Consider the following 21,086-nt stretch of genomic DNA (forward strand, 5'->3'; position numbering starts at 1 on the left):
TGTTTCGCTCTCATCAAATCTTCTTGTATAAATCAGACGATACGAGACTGAAATAAGCGTCTTTTTTGTTTCCCGCCGATAAAGACAGATCCTTCAACAGACGAGGAATCGTGAAGCTCTCTGATCAATGGTAAAAGTAGTCACACAAAACGAGCAATATAACTTTGATTGATTTTTGTTCTTTATATAAATAAATGACCTTTGAGAAACGGAAAAAATACGTAATGACTTTTACAACAACCCAATATAGGTATGCGTTCTCAGCAACGCTAACCTCTATTTATTAATAATTTATTATTATTATTATTAGCCGTATTCTTATTACTGTATTCGGTGAATTCTATGTTTACATCAATGCTACTAAGATTGTAGTGAGGTAATGGACATAAAATTGTGTCTTTTAAGATGTGTTCATTCCAGGGAAGGGGAAGTAGCAAATGATGTTGTTGCACGGGACGGCAAATTGTCTAGGCCTGGCACTGCACGAAGATGATATTTTTATATAAAATAAAACTATTGATCCAGAAACATTTTTGTTTAATCTCGTTTATTTTTAACTTATATCATTTCTGCGTTTATCGGTTTCGTGCACTTTGCAAGCAAGTTGCATACAGTGTAACCTTCCTTAACGAATACGTTCATAAGAAGGTATATATATACATGGCACGAATAGAACGCTCCCTTTTACAGATACTCTCAAATATGAATATGGATCTCCAACGTTTTCATAACATCATCATAACGAACAGGTATTATTCTAAGTTCATATGTATTTAACACATAAAATATTTCTGCAATTTGAAAATATATCTCTGATACAGCACAGTAAGTGGAAACTCCGTTTTCAACGAAATATCTTTCTCATGAATAAATGATCTGATCAGATTAATTCCAGCCTAAACTTGAGATTCGTGTAGATAATACTTTTTTTCGATGTACTTAACTTTTACTTCTTCTTATCACCCCCACCCCACCCTTTTCGCTGAACTTCGTACTGTCAGTTACAGCCTATAGCCTATGAACGCAATATTCACGTGAATTACTGACAACTCTCACGAAATCGGATTTCTTCCGAGGTTTTCCACGGTTGCAAAGTTGTTTTAGTTTCGAATATCATCTGATAATGATTTCCCTATGCATTCCTCTAGTGGCTAAGATGAAATTGTCACTTGCTTGCCTAAGAGAGTAAATGAATTCTCTACATAGTTTGACAGTGTAAGTTCATAAAAATTGGCATATTCCTTTAAATATTGATAAAAATCTATACATAATAATAAATTCGTATAATTACAATACAAATACACCGGGAACTGTCTGCTATATTGAACTGGTAAGGAGACACTTGAAATGAAATAATCTTTAATTTAAAGTCCTATGGTTATGCTCTTGAGGGTAAAAAACCAGTCTATTAATGAAATTAAATTATTATGAAATAAATAGTGGCATGATAATGTGAGAGAAAACGAGAGAAGTCCGATAAAATACATGAACATGATGTTGTCCGCCACTAAATCAAATGCTCTGGGATCAATCCAGTGATCAATCGCTCCAAAGATGAGCATTGTACCACTGAAAGATTGTATCCTTCTAAAGAAAGAAGATTGAGTTAAAATTGACTGGAAAAGTATTAGCATAAACCAAAAACCTTGGAAACTAAGTGTGATGATCTATTGTGAGTTTTAAAAAATTCTTATACTTTCTGTTGGGCCTTATTATAAGGAAACATGGAACAAGAGGAATCGGTTATTAATACAAATAATAATAATAGACTGTAGTGCAGATACAGTGACAACCAAAGATAATATGCAACCCTTACACCTCTTTCCGTCATAACTTCGGAGCGACTTCACAATGCTATTTTACTTTATTTATTTGTTTGGACATAGAGAGAACGCAATTCTTCGTAGTTCCGAAACCCATATTCCAACTAATCAGTTACTTCGAAAGTTATTCTTTAAAAATGTATAAGATGGTTATACCTTTACTGGTGTTCATCTTTGGATAAATTTGAAAGGAACAAACATTCAACTGATACAGTTAAAATACATTATTAATGTTAATTCAACTTAATTGTCTCCAAATATAATACAGAATTTACTTACACGATAATTTTAATCAGTAGGTTTGATTGTTTAATTGGAATCAACTTTAACGATATGATTTATCATATTTCGTTGAACTCGAGATGTTCTCGACATAACGACAGATCTAAATAGGCATCTGTGTTACTTTAGGATCATTTCAAACAGTGCACATCAGAATACTTCCAGGATAGTACTTGCAAGTATTGTTGTAGTGTAGTCAAATTAATGAATCTGTCTCGTATTATTTTCTGATTTATCAGCCTGACATCTTGTCACTATTTTATTCACTGTATGGTATATATATATATATATATATATATATATATATATATATATATATCATTTATATGGGATATATATATTATCTTTATACACATGCTAACTGTATTCCTTAACTGAACTGAATCTGTGTTGAATTAACAAGCTATCTATGGAAAAATCATTCCATTTAACTTTAAAAAAATAAATGTAAGGCAAGAACCAAATTTGCTTGAGTCGGAGTTTTGCGTCCCGTTCAGCACCGAGGCCATATGAAATGTAGACATGAAGTTTAACGTAGGATTTGAACCACATGAGTTTCTAGTAGTAATCATGGAATCTTGATTCGTGTCCACAAAATCAAATTTAAATTTGGATATAGATCTAAGATAGTGTTATGTTATAGAGCGATAAGAGTTCGAAGATGTTTACCAGTAAGAAATATAATATCCTCAACTTATGCAGAACATGTACTCAGCTTTAAACATCCTGATTGCTTTTGTTGTTGTTGTTGTTGTTCAAGTTTAGCGACCATTTTCAGCACCAAGTCTATATGAGATATAGATATACAGTTTAAGGTGAAGTCCAAACCACCGAAATGCTCTCCACTAGAAAAAAAATCCGAAATCAAGTGCACTAAAGGATTACTTCCTGTTTCGCAGAATACCTTATCAGTGTGCAGCGTTGTCAAGTTTACCCATTCCTGTTTCGCCGAATCGAATGAAAATTTTGGTAGCACCTCAATATTAGAAATATTTGATAAAAAAACAAAACACCAAAATAAATCTAAAGAGGTATACACAAACACATAAATATTTTTTTAAGAAATCATTTGCATTGAACAACAATGGCATAAACCTTAATAAATTTAGTATACAGGTGCGACTCCTAATATCACCTTGTCTTCATTGAGTTGTAATTTCAACTATCCAAATGAATGCAATGAAATATAGCATTAAAGTACGGAATAAGTCCAACCTCACCACACTTAAACCTACTCTTAAAAACTCGAATACTACTGTCTAGACATCTCCACAATCTTCACCGCAAAGTTAAATTGCCTGCTTCCAGTAGCCGCATTCTCGAACTGTTCTTGCTTCAAATGCAGAATAGACCTGTATATAGGGATGATTTATGTTTACTTCCTATTAATCTTGAAATGCGAAACCTTGGCATTGTTCGTGCTTTTTTCGCTGTTGTTACCAAATTTATTTCTTATTGCCCTAGAACATTGATAAAACTATAATTAGTGCAACGTAAGGAATAAAATATCTTACATCATCATGTATATATGGAAATACATTAGAAATGTCTTCAAGAGGAACGAGTAGAAGTGCATCTACTGTCCTAACCTATTTTCTTATATCATTATCAGCCTTGTAAAATGGAGCCGACCCAATATCTTGTACGTTTCTCCATATACGAAGATTGGGTAAAATGAAATTAAAAATGCGTAATGTCGCTTGCTGGAATGTTTGTCTTGTAGCGTTTATTGCTGCTTGTTCAAAGTCAGTCATAAATTCTTGCACACGAAACTGGAACCAACAATCTTCAGCTTTCTTCCTGATTTGCTGAAGCATGGGTGTATATAATGACTGACTTTTGCTTTGCAATAAGCAGAAGAGGAGTGCAAAATGTCCAAAATACTTTCCGTGCAATGTATATAACTATGAAAATACACGTGGACAAATTTTAAATATTCCATACACCACTATTTTTTCGTTCCTTTCACTTTACGGTATGCTGATATAGCCATCTTGACTTTCTCAACAATTTATGAAACAATTTGTTTGTTACTTACAATTTGTATATGTGATTACAATATTACGATGGAATCAATTTCACAACATGTAATACAAATATCGGCGTACTTCTTGTGCAATACAGGCTTTGCACAAACTTATATAAAAGAAATAAAATCTCGCATTCAGCGAAACAGGAACACATGGGAGCGATGAGCGTGAAAAGCCAGTTTGAACCCCCTTTCTGCGAAACAGCAACACGGCCTGCTAGTAGTAGACCAGCAGAGAGGGCTTTAAACATGCCGAGTTTCACGTAATGTACAGCAATTACTGGGCTAATGTAGTGCAATGTTTGGACAGATGACTAATCATTGGATCAGAAAGGCAAATATTTCCTTATATAGGCCTTCAATAATATCGGCCATAAACCTAGCGCAACTTTGCAACAAGAAAAAGTTATTACGAAATTATATTTTAACCTAACGTACAAGGTGTGCATAATTTGTAGAGGAGGACCTGCATTGGCAAGTTATTTGTTAGTCCAGCGTTGGGTGCTTTGTATTTCTTTTTGTTTTACATAACTAGCGTCGCCTAATCTCCCATAGGAGGCTTAAGTTCCATCAATTAGAGTTGAAGCCCCAATCCCAAATTAGCGGCAGAAAAGAAAAATTGCTGATATTTATTCAACTGAACAATGTACTGTACACATAAAGTGATAGATTTCTATTTATGTTTTCTTTATCAGATTATCAGAGTAAATAATTTTATTTTGATTTAAATAACGATTTCTAAATTTAGAATTGTAAGGCAAATATATTGTGAATTTTGAAGCTATTACAAAATAAGTATAAGTATACTTATCACTAAATAAGAGAAGAAATATTCATGTTCAAATTTAATTAACTTGAAGTACATTTATTATTGCTATTTTTATTATTATTATTATTATTATTCAATAATTAAATATGAAAAACCCAAAAGTTTTAACTCAAGTATAATACGAAACCATCTCAATAAAGTCACTACTTCATTATTTTACAATTATTTTGAAACTACTAAGGTAGATGGAATTTTGCTTAGAAAACTCTTAAGGAATTGGAAAAACTTCAATTTAAGCATCCAATTGTCCAGCAGGTGTTGATAAGTGTTGATAAGTGTAGGCATATTAGGTGCACGATTCCATTAAAATTACCTTTGTCCCGAAACACTTAAAATGCCAATAGTTTTCTGAAACTGAAATAGAATTTAACTTCCAATGTTAAATATAGGGTAACTGTGAAACTACCTGGAATAAATAGAAATATTCGTCGAGCTTTCGTTGTGAAAATCAACTATACATTGACTGGGATAGTCTATACTTCATCATTTAGTATGCGAGAAAATAAATCTCATTGCAATTATTGACCGACATTTTTATGACATTCGGTTCTATTGTAGAAGTGATTAAAATAAAAGGTTTGTTATTGATTCTCTTTGCGCCTCAGGATCAAAAGATGATTCAGTTTGTGGTTGAAGTCTGCAGTCATATGCAGTATATTGCTTCAGATGAAATATTGTACAGAATTTTGACAGCAATCAGCCGCTCTTGCTTTCCATCACCAAAATCATTTGGAAATGTAAAATGAATATTCTCGATGTGATCTGACGACTCTGCACGTATATATCATAATTTTGTATGAAAGATACTTCTGACACACACTTGTCAAAAGTTCTTGAAGCGTTGAAGTTTTGCAATATCCTGTTGGAAGATTCTGGTACTACCACACTAGCACTACATCACCAAGGTATGTACCTACTGTTGTTTGTTTCTCCTTGCACTACAACTGACCTATGGTGATTCAAAGTATACTTCTCTATTATAACCATCTTCCATTATTGATGTTGTTGGCGCCCCATGTCCTCTCGGCACAAAATTCCAAAACCACTATCATGCATCTACCAAAACTGTTCGTAGTATTCGTCTCTTTTGATATTTTATGTTTATCGTATCGTGGTCATATAACTAAAGATAATCCTAAGTAGCTTTATATAAATGTTGTTTTAGGGATTAAAGCATTTTTCTATTCCCAGTGAATTATCATACACCACCTTGTATATGTTTCCACAACATTCTAATATTCTTAAGGTTAATCGGAGATACTTATTTATCTTATTTCTCATCACACAAACATGAAGTTCTTATCGTTAACTGTAGTTCTTCAACAATAAAACGAGTTAGTTCCGAATGTTTGTTTCATTTGATAACATTTGAAAGTTTTCATTAACATCAGTTTCGAGGATAGAAAACAATAAAAATGTAACTTTAGTTTGTATTTATTGCACATACAAATGTATTTGACTATTTTGTAAACAGTAAAATATATCAAAGAATATTTCCTATCTTTTGAAAGTAGTGCAGTGCATTAGTCGTATTTACAAACGTTTTCTATGATAAATTATTCAAACGTCAACATAAAATCTATTATGAATCTGTTTCTAACTGAAGTAAATATCTTGCAAAAAATATTGTGAAACAAACCTAGTTTGAAGTGTCCTTTTTCTTACCTTAAATATATTTTATGATTAATTTCGTGTCTGTGTTATTGTAACTCTCAAATCTTAAGAAGACATTGTATATCATATTCTTATTCGATGAAAGAATTGAAAATATATTCGAGGCGCTTATGCAGCTGAAGAGCCACCTTCCAGTGCCATTATTCTGACAGAACTCAAACCAATACAATTGCCAGTGTTTTATAATAAGACTGAAAGATAAAACACACTTTTAATAAAAATAAGCACATATTTAAATTATATTAACTTTTATTATAAGTGTTCTATTCCCTTCTACAGTAAAATACATTTATCATATGTTTTCATACACTTTATTTAAAATTTGTTATTCTAATCTAGTTTCAAACGCTGCCCTGAAGTTAGGATTACAAATAGATGATGCTTTTTAAAAAGAAATCCTAATCTTATTGTGTGTAAATACATCATCAAATGAAGAGATTGATTATGTCAATCGTACGACTTACGTAGTATTTGCAGAAGATTATATGTATAAGATCTTAAGTATTTCTTGAAGATTATATTCATATTATTGAAAACATCTCTAACACGTTATTATGTGAAATAAAATCATTTTCGTGCAGATACAGAAGATGATTTCACAGTTTACCATAGAATTCAACAATTACTGTACGGGCATTTCTTCGATAGTATTTCACGGAACAAGTTATGTTTGTACGTATAATAATAATAAATAAAAATAAATATACTCACAAACGTATGCGGTTCTCATGTGTTATAACTATGTATATTAAATGTGGATAGTATGTAGATATTTGTAGTATCATTGTTCATTATTACATTTTACAAGATGCTTCATAACATATCATGTTTATTCCTGAATGTTTGGTGGTATTTGAAATGTTTAAATTTTCTACTTAAAAAAAGCATTGCTCCAACAAGGTAAGGCTTATTGAGTACCACCAGCAAGTCTTATACTGTTTCGCAGTATGAGAACTTGAAGTGAATTTATGAAGTATCTTGTATATTGTCACCATCTGTACCTTTGTTCACCTGTGTAGTCCATCACAAGTCAGCACATGTAGATATGTTCAAACATATGTATTGTCTGTTCCCCCTGTCAACTAACATCATCATCACTAAATAAAAAGACTAATATTTATCTTTTAAACTTACATATTATATATATAATATATAACTAGCATATGAATCACTTTTTTCTGCATGATCTTTTACTATTAAACAATTTTTGCTCTTAGTAATGTTTGTGCTAATTAAAAACAATGTGTCAGCATGGAGTGTGATGTCCAAAGTCCAAGATCTCTTGCTTGGTGCCTGTGACTGCCTGCACTCCGCATTTTTCCACCAAAAATAGTGGGTTGTTGCAGTGCTTTTTCGACAACAACAAAAAATTCTAAAGAAACCAGACTTACTTTAATTCAGTTTTCAAAGACGAGAATAATTTGTAAGAAAAATGTATCAAATTATATGTACATAATCAACACAAAATAATTCGTTTTTTGAAAAAACAAGTTTTGCTTTGAGAAAATTTAAAAAGCAGTTTTTCAATTCAGAAGTAGTTTTTGGTTTCAAAATTTTTGTAATAAAATTTTGAAAGTAAAGACTCTTAAGATGAATGATGTAGTAAATAATAACAAAAAACGTAATAAAATAAAGAGATTAAAGATCAGAAAGGAATGATTTGAGGATTATGTGAGTCTGGTCTTCCCTTGCCTCCGTTTTCTATCTTTCTGTTTCCTGCTTTTTTTCTAGATCTTGCAGAACCTACAAAAAAAACGCACTGACAGGAGAGGTCGCCTCAGCGCAGATGAACTTAGCAAAAAGAAGTTCAGCAAAAGCAATCTCATTTTTAAGGTAAAAAATGCCGCTATCAGCCAAAAAACAAAACAGTATCAAAATACAAAACTTCTAAGCTGAACAGCATGGCGGGCTCATTGCTTCCTGCATGGCGTAGGCGTATGGCGTATATACGAATTGCTTTAAGTCACACCTTGTGTTCGAGAATTAATATGTTGCATGTTAAACGAAACACAACACCACCACAATATTCTTTTCAAGAAACACTTAATACACACCACATTCTTTGTAGGCCATTTAGTTGTTAGTTGCTCATACCCCTCTTCCCCTTCTTTTGTAGTAGAAAAATTTATTTTTTAAATAAACCTATGTATTTAAAAAATTTTGATAACTCACTGCACATACACTAAATAAGCAATGCTTGCAGTAGACAAATATACATCCATTTGCTCTTGTTATTTCAGTACATTTTTTTCTTACCTGCAGGTATAGAATTTGCTCTTTTCAAGGTTGTTCATAAGTTATCTCCAGCCAAATACTATGCAAATAGTGTGATAGATAAAGACAACTCATGTCATGTATAAAGGATAATCATATTATTACATTGTCATTTCGATACCAATGTATCTCTTTTTGATTGAATAAATGATTGGAGTTGCTTTTAGCATGAGGCTATATCAAACTGGATCTACTTCTTAAAGTGCAATCTCATAGGAGTGCCAAATACTCACAGGAATTGAACCTAAAAGCACTTGCATAGAAAGTACGTTTGCTAGCCGCTTGGTCTGGAGTGAACCAAACTGGTCTTTTATTCAACTTGAAAGAAGTATCAAAGAAATGGTTCCAACTTTTAAATTATGCATCTTCAGAGGTTTCATTTACCATATTTAAAAGGAACGTTGAGAAAACAAATCCAGTTTCGCAAACACAACACCAAATTTATGGTAGCAAACAACTTAAATCACAATCTCAAATGTTAACATGTGTTTTCAACAAGTAATATAAATCAAAGAAATTCAATATGGAAATAAACTTATGAACAATCACCATGTGTTTGTACGAATTATCTGCACATGGTTTTCTTCTAGTTTTGTTGTCATTAAGAAATATTATTTTAGCTGTTGAGTGCGGTTACTAGGAAGATTGGCAATGTTATCGATAATGTAGAAATAAATTATTTACTAATTGCTGTGTAACTTATAGCTAGAAGTAGAACAACATAAAGTATATAATCTCTTTCAGTGTACAACGACAGAAGACACTCTAGATCTATTTACAAGTAGTTCATGTTATTTAAAAATATATTCACTGTTTTGAACATCCATTCAAAATATGATGATAAGAAAGTCATTAAACATGTATTCTCTTTTATAATTAACAATGTGGAGAGTTATTTAAGTTGAATATATACTTTACTTCGTAAACTAATTTTGTACTCATTAAGGTATCAATTTCTTCTAGACTAAAGGGAAAAATCTTAATTACGTAACTCGACTGCGGAAATCAAATCCGAGACCTTTCAATTAGGAGTTGTTACGCGAATATCCTACCTGACTCAATACAAACTTTGATTCAGTTAATATTTACAAGAATATTTAGTCATTTCTGTATTAGTATATTTTAGAGATTTCGAAAACTCACCACATTTTATACTTAGGTACATGTTTAACCTTTCTGTACTGAATTACTCAATCATAGTTTCTGTATTCGTTAAATAATCGTGTTTTTTATATATACAAATATGCATGTATCGTAACAGCTAAATTTAATTAAAATACGACTTTCTAAAAGCAGTTAGTAAAGAGCAGTTATTTCAGTTTATAAATAACACAACATTCTCTACTATAATCCTATTTTTTTTCTATAATATATTGCCATTTAACGCACAACACTTAGCACTCATTACGATGCTTCTACATACTTTTGCTCGTCACAGACTAGTCATTACTAACAATACTGCCAACTACACAAATAACGGGTGTAATGATCCTATACTCGTTAATATGTTTCACAACAAAAATTGCTGTTTGTTGGTTCCAGAAACAGACGTTATACTAAAATTTATTTCAAGTCGAAAACATTAATTAAATAATAATAATAAGTAATAGTAGTCATTTGCGATCTATTTTAGTTTTAAAAAATCTATAAAATAGAACTGTGAGTGCTGCTTGACTAAGATAAAAAATCAATTAAGTAGCCGATTTATCTGATGCAAATGGTCTCGGATTTGGTTTCAATTTTAATCTTCATGAGCTTTCAAAGTATAACATTGATACCGTATGAAAAACTAAATAAACGCTCAACATGTATTTTGAGGAAAGCATTTTGTTTCATATATATAAGGAGAGAGACAGAGAGTTGGTCCATAAGTTGCTTGACACTACCATCTATTCAGTTCTCAATTGGCTAAAGGATCTGACTGATCTTAATAATACATTGTGGTTTGGTTCGTAACAATTCTTGGTTCGTGAAAAATACGTTGTAAGAAGTAATTTTATAAAGAATTTAAACCTTGATACATTTGTCATTAAGTAAGTTCACAACGAATAGAAAGTTACCAAAGAATAACCGTGTGTTTATCCTTCCAAAGTGGTAATTATATGACCACAGTTACCAAGATGTGATTGAGCTATTTGTGCATCGTCCTTCGAACACTATCTCCATAACGAAAAGTAATCCATTACTTAATAAAATGTTCAAAGAAACTGTATCTGTAGCTGATCTCGTAGACCAGGTAGGTCTAACTGTATGACTACAGAAGATAGTCTTATGGCTGTAATGAAGTGTTTTGTCCAAACTTAGACCAAATAAATTCGAAAAGCACCCAGTAAATGTTCTAATACAATTTGAAATAATTTCACAGTTTCGTAGTTAATAAAAAATCAATTTCATATACATATTTGTCAAATGACTTATGTCCTACAATGTATATTAAAATTATTAAAGAAATTGTAAAAATGTGAACTGTAAAGTTTCAGTCTGTAAAGTCAGATTTTTCGACCATGACTGCAAAGTCAAACATGTATTCGTTGCTTACTCGATCTTTTCATGGTTTGAGAAAGAGATTTAAAAATTACATTTACATCCCTTACAACAATGGTTTCTAAAATAATATGTAATGGGGAGTATATGTGAAAAATCAAAAGAAAAATATACTAATTATTAGTAACTATCACATCACTCTCTAATACACATATTTATAACATTTTATAATGAGTAAAGTGTACACGTATTGATCCAGCATTTTTAGGTGATTGAGGAACTACTTGACTTAAATAGCATCGATCAGAAATAATAGCAATGACGCATCACTCAGTTCAACATGTACCACCGGCCGATCCTACCCTTTGTGTGTTGTACCGCCTAAAAGTTTAGTTTAGTTTAAAATGTACAGATTTAGTATTAAATTAATTTTATATACTTCAATACTCTATTTTAGTATTATAATAAACGAGAGTTAAACAATTTACTAATACTGAATTAAATGATAATTTAAAGTTTAAACTAGCGTTAGTGAAAATCAGCAAAAATGATATTTTAATACTTGCTTGTTCTAAGAAGGCATAAACATACAGGGTCTTATGCAGAGTTGTTCTGACGCGTGATTAGTGCCATACTAAAAAAGTTCGATTAACATATGTTTCCTGCCTTTAGTATAATGCTATTCATACGTCAAAACGACTCTGCATAAGGCGGACAATGTTTAGGAGAGGGAGATTAAGCTAGGAGTTATACTTCAAAAGACATTTCTCAAAATACAATTGTATAGTATTATATTACGACAGTTCTAGTAGTAATGAGCAATACATAAAATCAAAACGAATCAGGATCTATGAATTATATGCAAATGAAGAAAAATCATCGCAATCTACAGACCCCACTCTGTATTGAAGAAGCGTGACGTCACTAACTTCAACTTCCGGATAGCAGGCTGTTTTCTTTTTCTTTATTTTTTTTCAAAATAGCGGACAGTGATATTTCTTTCAGATAATGTGCTAGGGCATTCATTCCTTTTGTTGAAATTTACAATAAACTTCAGTGTACATATGAGTAGAAGATGTACAGATCATTAGAAGATATGTAAAACATTTTAGAAATGGACATTCGATTGTCGAAGATCAACCACGGAGTGGTCGCACACGAACTCCCTCCAAGAAACGCAACATGAGAAAAGTTGATAACATAGTTAAAAAGATAGATGGGTCACTGTGGATACAATTGCAGTAATATTTGCTATATGACACAATGCAACAATGCAATGCAGGAAATAATTTCAAGGTTAGGTTATTGGAAAATTGCTACTCAAGAATCCCACGTTTATTGACAGTTGAACACAAAATACAGAAAAGAAAGCTCAAGAACTTCTCCAGGAATACTGAAAGGAAGGAAATTATTTTTTATGAGTATTTTTACCGGTGATAAAACCTGATTTCATTATTATGAACCAGCAACTAAGTGGTAGAGCATAAAATGGCGTCGTTTCACGTCGCCAGCAGAAGGAAAAGAAGTTATTTTCTTTTTTTTAAAAAAAAAAAGTTATTTTAAAAGTCTATCGATTCGCGACTAAAAGCATCAGTTCATCGATTTGTATATTTATGGATTTTGGGATTTTAAAGTTTCCAGCCTTTGAAACAATAATCTCGTATCTTAAACATGATTGATCAATGTGTCTCATCGCATAGCATTACTACAGGACGTAATCTTAATTCTTCCATGAATCAAATTATGAACGAAATCAAGTATTTCTTGAGAACATGGTGATTTGGAATATAGTAACTAGCCTATTATAGCTAAGTTGAAGCTCGTAATGTTCGTAATGCGTCGATCAAATTTAGATTCACACTGGCTTAATATTTCGTTATTGCACAGAATATTCATTGGAAATTCATGTGCAGATGTAAAACATCAAACGGGAAGATCTTAAAATATAAGGACGTTTTCTTAAAATAATATTAATAATATAAGTCTCAATTTTTCTGACTTAAAGAGTTAGAGAGTTAAAGACTAGGCCTACCTCTAGTATGAGATATGAAGGGAAAAGTGAATTAAATCACTATTTAAAACTAATCTCTAATTTGACTGGTTAGACTAGCATATTTCCGTCTGTTTGGAGGTCTCACAGATCATATCCGTGTCCTCTTAATAACATTCTTATATAACCTACTATAGAGAATTTAATAATATTAAAATCTCATTCTGCTTAAGCCGAAAGGTTAGTGCGCGTGCTAGTTGTGTCGTTTGGTCTCAAGTTTGATTTCCTGTTAGGGGAACACATTTCTTCGTGCTGACCTAATATCGTGAGGCAATTGGGAAGTTTTTTAAATTATCATATAACATAGCAAAAAGTACTGCCGCTGAAGATTAATGCGCTGACTACGCATTACCCAGTGAGCTGCCTCATTTGGCGTAGCTGTCCGTGTACTGTAGCATTAGAATGTTAAGTTTAGTTTCAGTGAATGAAATACAGGGTGATTCTTTTAAAACACACGGATTTCATTTGGGTCTAGAATTTCTAACTGAAGTCCGATTTTCGTGCGGTTTGTGGCAAATGATCAAGGAAGGATGGGAGATTTATAGGATTATGTTTACTGGTTTAAATTCATCCGGATTAATATCGATCACGCCTCAAGAAAAACAGCAAATTTTCGCCAGTGTACCTTACAATTGGAACGAGGTGTGGTGCGGTGTGGAAATTTGTGTTTTCTTTTTTTTCGTTAGATGGCAACCTCACCAAGGTCAAAAGAAGAAGCAGGAAACTGGACCGCTGTATTGGGAATTGTGCAGAACTGTTCTGTGCTACTATGTGAGTATGATCAGGGCAGAGTGAGAATAGTGTATTTTTTGGAACAACACGAGTTTGTCGTTAAAAGTTTCGGAGACTGGAATTTGCTGTTGCTATGCAAAGGGCATTCAGAAACAAATTTGATTTACGTTCTGCCCCAGACAGGAACATAATGTAATCGCTAGCAAATAAATTTGAAGAAACAGGATTGCTTCTGAGTGAGACAGGGACGCATCGAACCTCGCATCGATCGCCTGTTTTGGAAGATGTCAGTTATCGACTCCTTAGGTCGCCCAAGAAAACTCTCCGTCGTTTGTGGCAAGAAACCGGCTATAGCTATCTACATGTGATTTATGGGTGTTACTACCAACACTTAATTTGTATTCTGACTAACACTTAATTTGTATTTTGCAATTTCGCTTAAAAAAATCTAAAACCTCATTCCAATTGTAAGGTACACTGGCGAAAATTTGCTGTTTTTCTTTAGGCGTGATCGATATTACCCCGGATGAATTTAATGGAATGGGACCAGTACACGTAGTCCCATAAATCTTTTATCCTTCTTTGATCATTTGCCACAAACCGCATGAAAATCGGGTTCAGTTAGAAATTCTAGACCCAAATGAAATATGTGAGTTTTAAAAGAATCACCCTGTAAATGACTGAAATGAAAAGACGATTTTTTAAGAAACACGTTTAAAAAGAAGAAAATACAGAACTATAAATATATTCATTAGTATCGGAAGTACAACTTTCCAAATACCGAAATGTGATATAAACTTGTAAGAACAATCTACATCAAAGATAGATGTTACACAATACCATAGTGTGTTATACATGGTGCTTTAGAAGAGCTTTTTCTTTATGAGCGCTGACAGCAAGGGCATACTAAAAAAGAGTTTCCCCAGTCTCGGTTCGATTTGTAGATGAAGTTTTTCTTAAGTTTGGAAAAGTTCGTTGGAACGTTACCTCTGACTCCATCGGAAAAGAAAAACAAAACTTTTGTTCGCTTTTGTAAATATTTGCAATTTCCCTTTTCTTTTCCCGTACTTTTAAAGTTGTGGCGCAGCTTAAGTTGCTAGACTCCTTATCGAAACTACATAAAATAAATATACTAGAGAAGAAATAGTATGCTGATCAATGCCGTTTATTCTCAAAATTAGTGTTAGAACCAGTATGAAGTAACACAAACGAGTCTTTTGATCGTTAAATTGTGTGTAAAAATCTAAACCGATGTTCCGATGTTTTGTTCTAACCCAAACGAGATCATTTATAGAGAAATCTAAAATATGGCTGTATTTTTCCGAGATAGATAATAAATATGCCAATGGAAGAATTCAAGAAACGGTTAACTTTGAAAATATTATCGTTTTTATTCCTATTCCTATAAAATTATGAAGAAACAATAGTACATTTTAGCAGAAAAGGGATCAAACATTTTGAACTCTTCAATTACAGTGTACAATTAGCATGTTAGTTTGTTACGGGATACTCAATTATAGCAAAGAAATCCTTCTTATTTTAATAATATAAAGCTCGAAATAAAAGATTTATCTTTCACTTCAAATAATTTCAGAAAAGCCTTCATTCCTAATTTGTTTTACAGTTGCTAAAATTGAAATTGAGTTTCAATAAAGCTGTGTCGCCAATTAAAACACTTCGAATGTTACTCAGAGTAGAATAGATACTTTTGAGATCGGGCGACGCCCGTCTGAATACATAATGAAATGAAAATAAGAGTTACAGAAAATTGATGAGAGAGTTTATTGGGACAACTGCAGGCACGTAGCCAGGATTTCGTGAAGGGGGGGGGGGGTCCGTGACATGAAATACTGTGGTCATCACACCAAGGGCTCGATCATTCTAAACAATTTTACTGAAACATATATTGGTTCTTTTAGCCAGGATTTCGTAACGGAGGGGACTTGAAATTCTGAAGGCTCAGGAGCTCGATCAATCTAAACTACTTTACTATCAACATATATTGTTTTGTGAGGATATGTTTGAAAGTATTTTAATAAACTATGAAGAAATCTCGAGTAAAATAAATAAAAGTATTGAAAACGATTATACAATATTTACATCCTTCCTCTGTTTATTCAAATATAACAATTTTCCTTTCATTATGACCTCAACTATTATAAAAATTACATATTCACTATTATAAAAAGTACATACTCAATAATGTCTTGTAAAATATTTTGCAATATCTGCGTTCCTTTCTCTGTTGAATCAAATGTTAACAGAACTTTCTTTCCACATATATTTTTGTTTTTATTATTCCGTCAACTACTGTCTGTTTCAAATGACAGGTTAAAGGAGCAGAAGAAAATTGTTTTTGAAATAACATGTTTGACATTGCAAGGATGCGACAACGAAAAATTATGATAAAAAATGTCCACGCAGTTACACAACGGTACTATGCTTTCAGAAGCTTAAAATCTCCCTGACTAGTAGCAGAAATTCTGAGAATTCTGCAACTTTTCTAGAAATTTCAAATTCCCTGACTCCTCCAGGATAAATCGATCAACTCGCAACCATGTATTGTAAGTAATACAAATTTCCTCATAAGAAAGAGTAACCAAAAGCTTCCTATAGTTTATTTTTAACGCTGATCCTTCTTTTTCTCATTTCATTTTGTTTCGTCCTTCCCTATTTTTTCATTTCTGGTCTCGAAGGGGGGGGTTCCGGACCCCCGGACCCCCCCCCCCTTGGCTACGTGCCTGGGACAAGAGGTTGAAAGGAAAGTAGTCTAAGAATCACAGTGCCTGTTGACTATCCATGGCTCAGCTGTGCTCCTTGTCGTCCTCCTGCTGGATGGTGCTTGTTGTTTCCGTGTTCTGCTTAGGCAAGTAGAACACAATATGTCTGAACAATTTAGTCTAGAAATGGCTACGACTCAGACTCGTGTTAGAATTCGAGAGGCGAAATCCACTTTGGCAGACTTAAATATGAATTTCTTCGTCTATCCCTCTAATTGTCTCTTGGGAGACTTCTAGCTACTAGACTAGTCTCCCGGCTGACTGTAACTGTCGGTAAAAAAAACTTCCGGCTGATTCGCTTCTTCCGGGTTGCCCTGGGTTTTTAAGGCCAAATTCTCTTGACACATGTTGCTGATGAGATGAGCCTAGTGTCGACAGGCCCTTGATGTCAAGACGGTCAGATAATCAAGGAATAATCAAGATAATCAAGGAATGAGCTCTCTCAGCTTTATTACAAAAAAATGTAGAATACTAACAATTACACAATGTAAATAAACATATTCAATTCTGCAAGAAAACGTCGGAAAGTGCGTAAGAAAATATCATAAATTCTCAGGCTATAACAAATTCATTACTAAGGCCTGTTCTTCCGTGATTTGTTATTCCTAATTATGATAAACAGTTTTATGTAACTGAAAAAATAGCCTCACAAGATGATGTCAATTTCCTTACACTGAGATAAGAGCGACACTTACCAATCAATAGTTCGATAGGTTGGGAGATCAATATTAATCAATAAACGATAAATATAGATATCTTTACACTTGAGTGAAAGTAATGTAGTTCATTTATGCTTTATTCGTTGTTCGTGTATAACTGACTTCATTTATGAAGTGCAGCATTTAAACAAGTTATTTATATTGCCATTGAAATAAATAATACTTCATATTTTCTCAATCGTATTTTCAATGAATTCTAAAACACTGCTATGAGAATTGTTAAGAAAATACCATACAAGCCTCATAAAGTGAGTTCTGATTTTAAACTTTCAAAATTGGCATTTTTCGATACTATAGTGTTCTACCCTTCAACTTACTGACAGATCAAAACTTTTTCCCTTGTGTCCGTATGTGTTCGAAAATTTTTTATTATATATTTCAAACTTTAAAAATAATAGTAAATTGCAATTAAATACTTCTGAAAATGAATGAAAAATTTGCAGAGTTAAACATGGAATCCTATCATTTGTGGTCTATCAAAATGTAGGTTAATTTCAATATTTTAACGAACATAACGAACAAATTATACTTGCTAAAAACCAAGTTGCATAACCAAATTTAATATCGAGCTTGACATAGCAGTTGATTAGAAATAAAAATATCACTACGTATCTTCAGATTCATCAGATAAAAGTGTTATACTTGCCATTCTTTGCAATTGATGCTTAAAATAAAATATATTTCAAAATGTATAGGACATTGTACTGTTTGTGGTCATGAAAATTAGCAAGGCCTTACAACATACGAGATACTTGAGTAATTCATTCATTTTGATCTACTATCTACAACTAGTGTATGTTTACGCTAGCCTAGAATGCTTCTTTTACTTCATGGAAGGGTTCGTTCCATATATTAGTTCTTTGATAATATCATGCAGATGCTCTCTCTCTCTTTAACAACCTCAAAAGTTCTTCATGATTGTAGATGTGTATGTATGCGTATGTGTGCATCTACAAACATTGTATGCACAATATTAACTATCAGCCTTCTTTGATGGTCTAGTGGGCAGTGTGTGCGCCTTTGGTGCACAGGTTTCTGAGTTCAGTTCCCGGTAGAAGGGTCTTGAAATTTGAATGCATTGTGGTGGTTCGGATTCCACTTTAAATACAGATCACCTTCACGTCTCATATAGCCTTGATGATGAAAGGAACGCTAAATTCCTATCCAAACAATATTAATTATTGTACCTTAACATACAACGTTGGTTGCTGCTTACTATTAAACTTTCAATCAGTTACTGGTATAAGATTCTAGTTGATATTAAGATTTCAAATATTTTTATAGCTCGTATAATAACCATAATATTCATGAGTTACGGGAACTCTGCATATATATATATATATATATATATATATATATATATATATATATATATATATATATATATAGCTGCCTCTGTTTAATGGTCTAATGTAATAGAAAGCCTACCACTGATGATAACAAGATGTCTTTAGCAGACGAAAAACTAATTTAAAATTCAAATAAGTATCGAATTCATCTCTTCTACAGAAGAGAAAAAAACTTATAAAATACTTTTGCTTGAAGTTGTTGCAACTGACTAGCTTATTAAAATGTTTTGACTGTTGTTAACAGCTTTTCATTTAACTTTATCTCTTCGTATAAAAAAAATCTAGAAAATATATGATAAACCTAAAGATTTCAGTACCAGATTGATTTACTTTGAAATGCAGATTGAAGTAAATGCATTACTTGTATTCACATTTTCAACTAGATTTTGGTATAAGGAAGCCCTAATGTCTACCAATAAATGACAATTAAAAACTATTACAAATTTATTTACATATATAAAGAACGTGGGAATACAATCTCAGGATATATTTCGAAAAACTCTTAACTATGCACATAAACATTCTGGATTCAAAGTAAATAAATAAGATAAATACCTAGGTACATATTAAATATATATAATACAGATTATTGAAACAATTTTCCGTAAATTATCTCGCATAATTTGTTTATTGTCAAACAAGTGTCTTAAATCATTTTACAATAAGTACCGTAAACATTCTGTATTCAAAGTAAATAAATAAGATTAATACCTAGGTACATATTAAATATATATATAATACAAATTATTGAAACAATTTTCCGTAAATTATCTCGCATAATTTGTTTATTGTCAAACAAGTGTCTTCAATCATTTTACAATAAGTACCGTAATATTTATACTATTGCGCGGGGAAAACAGTATAAGTCAAAAAATCACATGTTTCCAGGAGGCGATGTTTTAGTTTACCAAGCATAAGTAGGAATCAGGTATATTAACAGTACAAAGTGGCGATTATTCAACTCACGTTTAGAATTGACTTATACCAGTTAATCGGAGCTGGAGAATGACACATAAATCTCCAATTTTGACTTATCTCCTTTTGGCCAATTTCTGACATACTGTTTTTCACGCGCAATCTAGAATTCCTAAAACTTTCGTATCGTAAAGTTCTGAAAACAGTCAATATGTGATGTGGCAACTTGTAGGCATGACTGGTCTATTCCAGTATTCATTCTACTATAAAATATGGATTTTTCTCCAGAAATATTACATGCAATTATTTTAAGCATTTACCTAATTTTACCATTAAAGTTTCTAAGAAAATAATTCTTTTATAGAACTAACTTCGAACTTTCCTAGTAATGTAAGATATCGGTATATTATTGTTTACTTCGTTTTATTCATATTTGTTTACTATTTATTTATTTATTTCAACATAATTAACTGCAACTTTACACATATATTAGAAGTTCACAAAGATAGCTTTTGTATTAACATGAGTAAATAAATCAGTTACATCAAAATATTACTTTTTGTATAATTCTCAAACTTAGTCTTTACTTTCCTAATACTGCTACTATTTGTTCACCCGTCAAATTTCTATCCAGATTTTCCTACTCTTTATTTGATAGTTTTGTGTTATCCAAATACTTACTTAAGAGATAATCGGTAATATATATATATATATAGTTCCTTTTCTAAGATACTTATTTTCTATGTTTGGACTCTCCCGAACTTCCTTTAAGAATGGCTATTATAATTAATTCTTTCGTAAGAGTTAGAAAGAAATTTAAAAATAATCTTCAAAGGAATGTTTCATTATATTGCAATAAGTTGAATGACTAATTGGACAAATTAAACGCAAATGAGGCTTATGAAGGATACCGTCCTCTTCGTTTATATACCACACTCGTTAACAACGAAAGTATAGGTTGTTTATGTGTCACAATTATCTCTAAAGGATTATTTTTTTTTTAAATATTGATCTGATTGAATTTTTAATTGTTATTGATTTTATAATAGGCTAAAGTTCGTATAAAAATTATCTATTTTTCTTGAGAGTTACAAATGTGCAAGCAGCCACTCATCCTTTCTCTGCATATCTCTAATAAAGGAAGGA

The 21,086-nt window shown here is 32.1% G+C and overlaps 1 protein-coding gene across 3 annotated transcripts in view; it reads left to right on the forward strand.

Annotated features, from left to right (window-relative positions):
* Ih (hyperpolarization activated cyclic nucleotide gated potassium channel Ih) overlaps window positions 1-21,086 on the forward strand; it is a 311,031-nt gene that overhangs the window by 232,631 nt on the left and 57,314 nt on the right. For 2 of the 3 annotated variants that reach the window (XM_081745789.1, XM_081745794.1), the window contains exon 4: window positions 8,369-8,470. The exons of the other annotated variant lie outside the window; for it this stretch is intronic. In XM_081745789.1, the coding sequence (XP_081601915.1) occupies window positions 8,369-8,470 (102 nt within the window). The remainder of the gene's footprint in view (window positions 1-8,368; window positions 8,471-21,086) is intronic. 3 annotated transcript variants of the gene reach the window in all.

The sequence above is a fragment of the Thermobia domestica genome, chromosome 2, assembly GCF_964235325.1.
Source record: "Thermobia domestica chromosome 2, izTheDome1.hap1.1, whole genome shotgun sequence".
Classification (NCBI taxonomy): domain Eukaryota; kingdom Metazoa; phylum Arthropoda; class Insecta; order Zygentoma; family Lepismatidae; genus Thermobia; species Thermobia domestica.